The sequence below is a fragment of the Athalia rosae genome, chromosome 6, assembly GCF_917208135.1.
Source record: "Athalia rosae chromosome 6, iyAthRosa1.1, whole genome shotgun sequence".
In the NCBI taxonomy this organism is placed as follows: domain Eukaryota; kingdom Metazoa; phylum Arthropoda; class Insecta; order Hymenoptera; family Athaliidae; genus Athalia; species Athalia rosae.
Genome location: NC_064031.1, coordinates 16,931,767 through 16,937,777, shown reverse-complemented (window position 1 = coordinate 16,937,777; position 6,011 = coordinate 16,931,767). Strand labels below are relative to the sequence as shown.

Here is a 6,011-nt window from a genome sequence, read left to right as displayed (position 1 = left end):
CTATTGTTTCTTAAGTAAAATAAAAGGGGGAACAGAGTGAAAATACCATTGGTTATGAAACTTTTTTTAATTTGTCGTAATATTCGATATATATACAAGTATTGTACAACAATACAAGTATTGTATATATACAAGTGTGAAATGAACATTCGAGCTTAATAAAATAATTGAAAAATGTTATTTACAAATAGAATTAGTACCTAATACAGAGATTTGCTTTACAGATTTATTTGTAGGATTTCTTGGCTCGCCAATCCAAGAACTCGTTAAACTCTGCTTCGTCACCACTTGATACATCCTCCTCTACGGTTATACTTTTTCTTTCTACTTGTTCCTGGACCTGCTCCTTGCGTCTCTCTAACTCCAGAACTCTACAAACGTAAGTAGTGAGATTATTTCATGATGAAAACATCCTGATCACTGTTTTTACCTGGACCAGTGTCTCATCTGTTCTTCAATTTCGTCAAGCTGTCTCTCGGTTGTTGCTTCCTCCTGGTCGTCAGCTATGATTTGCGCCGACTGTGCAGCCTCTTCTTTGATCTCCTTTTGGAACTTTTCCCACTCTTCTTCGATAGGGTCTTTGTACTCAACATTTCGGACCTTAAGAAGATTTAGGCCATTAGGACAATCTTCTGATATTCTGAAACAACTTAATATCGCACCCTTATTGCCCCTACCTTAGCATCCATTATAGGGTCATCAAAAAACCCCTCTGGTAGAGGAGCAACGCTTGGGTCTTTTTCTTCTTCTGTATCCTTCATTTTAACATCCTCATTTATTTCTAGTTCAACTGATGCTTCTTGTTTCGATACATCAGGCTTGGGTGTGGACCTCATATTATTTGAAGTGGCAGTAGTATTGTCAAAAAAATCATCTGGCAGTGCAGATTGTAAGGAGGAGCCATTTTTCAGAATGCTTTTGAATTTTTTGTTCGAGGAATCTCCATCTCCCGAAGAGGAAGATCGCTTAAAGCTACGCACAGCAACTGCTGGAGGGGCTGCAGCTCGAGTATGAGATTTTTTGGCCAATGCTATGTTTTCCTTGTGCGTTTTTGAATTAAGATGAACGTTCCACACCGTTTCGTTGCGTACAATGCTCTTGCAGAGAATGCAGATTAGCTGACCAGAATCTGTATATGTGTCTTTAAATAAGGAATAACACTAATTCTGAAGTTGTGAGATACAACGATGCTGGTTGTGGCATAGAAGTAAGAATTTACAAAAGGATATTTGGCTATTGGTGATTCAATCCTCGTTACCGTGGTCAACTTCTTCTTGTGCTCATTCATTACTCGTCGCAAATCATTTTGAGTCACTTTTTTCTTGTTGTTTTGCAGAGACATGGTGCACTCTTGTATTTTGGACAGATGCAAATTGTTAGATCAGACTTGGGTTAAGTGGGGTTGAAGTATAGTTTGGTTTGTTGCTTTAGTTTCATCTGTTTGACAAACTGATTGGAACCGAATATTTTCTTCAGCAACGAGTATATTTCAATGATAAAATTTGAAATACATTTAGTCACACAATGTTTTTGAAATTTTTCCACAATAAACTAGGTGAGAAAAGTGACGTACTTTGAAGGAGAAACCATACAGCTCTGCATGTCAGCTGCGAATGACGCCGAGGGTGGTCCTTTGCGATCTTGTTTGTTGGTCTTCGCGCATTATTTAAACACTTCTTGTAAGTTGGACTTATTTTAGCTAAGGTCTGTAATCTGGTGGTAAGAAACACCAGATGATTTTCAGATCTTTTCCTGATTTTTTGCCTTTTTACCAATTTTTTTTTCCGATTTATTAGAATATTTAAAAATTTGTTTTCGACTTTTTCTGGATTTGAGAAATTTTTTTCCCTTGAGCCGCCCCTGTATGGGTACGGGCCCCAAAGATTAATTGTCCGGCACTATTTTGAGGCCCCGCCTTTTTTTCTCTAAGCCACGCCCACCGTGAGTACAGCTAGCGCCATGTGGCGGAATTTTTGTGAACTAAAATTCCAGAACGCATAAGTTTTGTCATTTCTCCCAGCAAAGCCGGAAAAGTATTGGCACCAAATACATCTCGTTCACGCATCACATTGCCTGACGTCAAGGGGCAAGAAACCTGGGATTTTAGTTCACAGAAATTCCACCACATGGCGCTAGCTGTATTTCCAGGACTAGTCACGTGGGCCTTTAGAGGCGGGGCTTAAAAATAGTGCCGGACAATTAATTTCCTGGGCCCGCATCCTTCCAGGGGCGGCTCAAAGTGAAAATAATTTCAAAAATCGGAGAAAATCGGAAAACATGTAAAAAAATCTTAAAAAAATGGGAAAAAATCAGGAAAAATCAGGAAGAATCGAAAAAAAATCGGGGTCAATTGCAGAAAATCGGAAATATCGGAAAAAAATCGAGAATGAACCCAATATTTTTCACCCTGACAATGAGTAATGTGCAAAGACTATAGTCTTTGGTGTTTTTCGCCCCGAAAAATGTGCAAAGACTATAGTCTTTGGTGTTTTTCACCCGGAAAAATGTGCAAAGACTATAGTCTTTGGTATTTTTCACCCGGAAAAATGTGCAAAGACTATAGTCTTTGGTAATTTTCACCCCGAAAAATGTGCAAAGACTATAGTCTTTGGTAATTTTCACCCCGAAAAATGTGCAAAGACTATAGTCTTTGGTGTTTTTCGCCCCGAAAAATGTGCAAAGACTATAGTCTTTGGTATTTTTCACCCGGAAAAATGTGCAAAGACTATAGTCTTTGGTATTTTTCACCCGGAAAAATGTGCAAAGACTATAGTCTTTGGTGTTTTTCGCCCCGAAAAATGTGCAAAGACTATAGTCTTTGGTAATTTTCACCCCGAAAAATGTGCAAAGACTATAGCCTTTGGTGTTTTTCGCCCCGAAAAATGTGCAAAGACTATAGTCTTTGGTGTTTTTCGCCCCGAAAAATGTGCAAAGACAGTCTTTGGTGTTTTTCACCCCGAAAAATGTGCAAGGACTATAGTCTTTGGTGTTTTTCACCTCGAAATCCCGAAAAATCGTCTCAAAAATTAGCAAAGACTTTGAAAAATCAAGCTTTCGACAATGCCGTTCAGTTTTTTACGAAAAACGTTGACGGAAAATTGCGAGTAATCTCGAAACAGTCAATTGCGAACGTGCAATGCGGTATTCGGTCATCGGAGCGTCTCGTACATACATCCTTCTTTTCCGAAGTAACGGCAGTATGGCCTCAGCAGCCAAAGCGACGTCGTCATCAGGAGCGACATCGATGGTAACGCGTACATTCTTTGCGAAGAGAAAGAAGAAGCTATCGAAGAGGGAGAGACATATTTTGGGGTAAGGATTAGCAATGGATTAGTACGCATTTACTGCTGCGCCATTTAGTTGGTTGAGTCCAGTGTCCAGTTTTGATTGAGCAGTCACTCGAGAAGGAGTATTTCGTTTGATCTAGATATTTTGAAAAAGTGGTAATTGGCAGCTACTGAAAGACCTATATCATTGGAAATTTCGTGTATTCCCTAATTCGGAAATTTTTTCATAAGCACTGGTGAGCATCATGTTTTTACCCTGACGATCGTATGTCCGAATAAGAATAGTAGTATCAATAGTTGATGAATCGATTAGTATTTCGGAAGCCCTTTTTACTATTCAATCAATTGAATGAATGAATGAATAACTGAATTGCGTAATCAAATTATTGATAAGGTATGATTTCGTTGCTTCTGACTTGATGTGTTCATTCATTTATTTATTCAGTTATGCATATATTCATTTATTTATTCAATTCTAAAATGTGCCTAATTTCTATACATATAATCTCACATGTGAAGCGAATTATATTTTGTACGTCTGCAGATTATAAGGAATTACTTCGATCGCTAACTCTCGTGAAGATATTCTTGATTTTTCACATTTTTGACCGATAAACTGGCGATAACTCGGTCAATTTTAAAGATAGATCGTTTTAACTTTCAAATTTGGATTCCTGAGATCAAAATACATAGGAATAGCATAGGAAACTCCATAAAAAAAATTATTGAATTTTGTCTCAAATTTTGAGAAAATCCTAAGGCTATAGGCTTACCGTTTTTTTGGGTCAAAATGTGAAGTATTTCTAAAATCAATTGCAGGACACTTTTCTTGTGTATTTTTGCACAAGGAATACGAATACGTCGATTAAATTGAGTTAGGAATAAATCCCATCGAGATATCCTCGATTTTTCACATTTTTGACCGATAAATTGGCGATAACTCGGTCAATTTTAAAGATAGATCGTTTTAACTTTCAAATTTGGATTTCTGAGATCAAATTACATAGGAATAGCATAGGAAACTCCATAAAAAAAATTATTGAATTTTGTCTCAAATTTTGAGAAAATCCTAAGGCTATAGGCTTACCGTTTTTTTGGGTCAAAATGTGAAGTATTTCTAAAATCAATTGCAGGTGACTTTTCTTGTGTATTTTTGCACGAGGAATACGAATACGTCGATTAAATTGAGTTAGGAATAAATCCCATCGAGATATCCTCGATTTTTCACATTTTTGACCGATAAATTGGCGATAACTCGGTCAATTTTAAAGATAGATCGTTTTAACTTTCAAATTTGGATTCCTGAGATCAAAATACATGGGAATAGCATAGGAAACTCCATAAAAAAAATTATTGAATTTTGTCTCAAATTTTGAGAAAATCCTAAGGCTATAGGCTTACCGTTTTTTTGAGGTGAGAAAGATTATTCATATTCTGCAATCTCGGGAATCTGGATCTGGTGTCCGAATCCACTCGTATACAGAATGGAGGAAGTTGACGCCGTAACTTTATACTAGGAATATTCTTTGTCGTTGAAATTTCGAACAATTAGGTATAACTAATCACACGTTAATGAACTCTCGTATTAGTACTCATTACATCATGATGTTCTCAAGTGCGGGATAGTGGTCCTCGCGTTCGAACACTATAATTTGTCTATCCATAGGATTCGGGAATTTATCAAAGGTTCAGAAATAATCTTCGCCGTTATATCGTGAACAAATTTATTAATAAATCTTAGGTTTAGGTTTACAATTCTACCATATTTCATGTATGACATTTTTTTCAGGCTTTCAATCAGTCATCACTGTGCCTAGTTCATCGCAGTACTTATTCAACTTCCAACCACGAAGGGCAGGCGTTGTATGGCATTGCACAATTCGTTTACAGGTATGACATGAATATCAGTACGATATAAGTTAGAGTACATTATAAAAATATATTCAATGTAATATTGTATTATAATATCACATTGGCAGTAATATATTAACAGATAATATGATATAACATTAAACTAATATATTGACATACAATATCATATTGGTAATAAAATATTCTTATATTACGTCATTATTAATGCACTATTCGTATATTACAGGTACTCTGAGATGCTGTCGCCGCATTATGACCCCCTGGACTTCCCCTGTTCATCAGGGGGAGTCCAGGGACCCGTCCCCTGGGACTGCGCGGCCTCCCACCGCCCCCGGGGTCCCAGGGGACCCAGTCCCCGAGGACTTGTCTCCGGGGATTCGGTATCCCCGCTGGAGGGGATGCCATATCCCGAGGGACATGTCCTCGGGACTGGTCTTCGGGGACGCAAGTTCCCCCAGGGACACGTCCCCGGAGATGCGGTATCCCCGCTGGAGGGGATGCCGTGTCTTTGGGGGCGTGGCCTTGGGGGAATAAGCGTCCTCGAAAATCCCGGGAAAAGGAGGTCCCAAGCGGTCACTCGTTTTCTTGATTTCTCTAGAGAAACGAAAAACAAAGTGTCCGCTTGGGACCTCCTTTTCCCGGGATTTTCGAGGACGCTTATTCCCCCAAGGCCACGCCCCCAAAGACACGGCATCCCCTCCAGCGGGGATACCGCATCTCCGGGGACGTGTCCCTGGGGGAACTTGCGTCCCCGAAGACCAGTCCCGAGGACATGTCCCTCGGGATTTGGCATCCCCTCCAGCGGGGATACCGAATCCCCGGAGACAAGTCCTCGGGGACTGGGTCCCCTGG

The 6,011-nt window shown here is 39.3% G+C and overlaps 1 protein-coding gene and 1 long non-coding RNA gene across 2 annotated transcripts; one reads left to right on the top strand and one right to left on the bottom strand.

The window, feature by feature from the left end:
• Nucleotides 1-48: 48 nt before the first annotated feature.
• LOC105688599 (zinc finger protein 830) lies at nt 49-1,624 on the bottom strand. Its single transcript, XM_012405043.3, has 4 exons — nt 1,230-1,624; nt 678-1,137; nt 431-600; nt 49-371 (listed from the first exon to the last, which is right to left on the bottom strand). The coding sequence occupies exons 1-4, from the start codon at nt 1,340-1,342 to the stop codon at nt 227-229; spliced, it is 888 nt and encodes a 295-aa protein (XP_012260466.2). The 5' UTR covers nt 1,343-1,624; the 3' UTR covers nt 49-226.
• Nucleotides 1,625-3,333: 1,709 nt separating this feature from the next.
• On the top strand, nt 3,334-5,534 carry LOC125501304. The gene is made up of 3 exons (XR_007278837.1): nt 3,334-3,523; nt 5,077-5,177; nt 5,386-5,534. It is a non-coding gene; the product is annotated as an uncharacterized LOC125501304 (long non-coding RNA).
• The last annotated feature ends 477 nt before the right edge of the window (nt 5,535-6,011 follow it).

Excerpts from the sequence above, each read along its gene's own strand:
- LOC105688599 (XM_012405043.3), bottom strand. The coding sequence starts at position 1,342 with ATGTCTCTGCAAAACAACAAGAAAAAAGTGACTCAAAATGATTTGCGA. Across the intron at positions 1,138-1,229 it reads ATTGAATCACCAATAGCCAA|ATATACAGATTCTGGTCAGC; the intron begins ATATCCTTTTGT and ends ATTTAAAGACAC. Across the intron at positions 372-430 it reads CAGATGAGACACTGGTCCAG|AGTTCTGGAGTTAGAGAGAC; the intron begins GTAAAAACAGTG and ends TTACGTTTGTAG.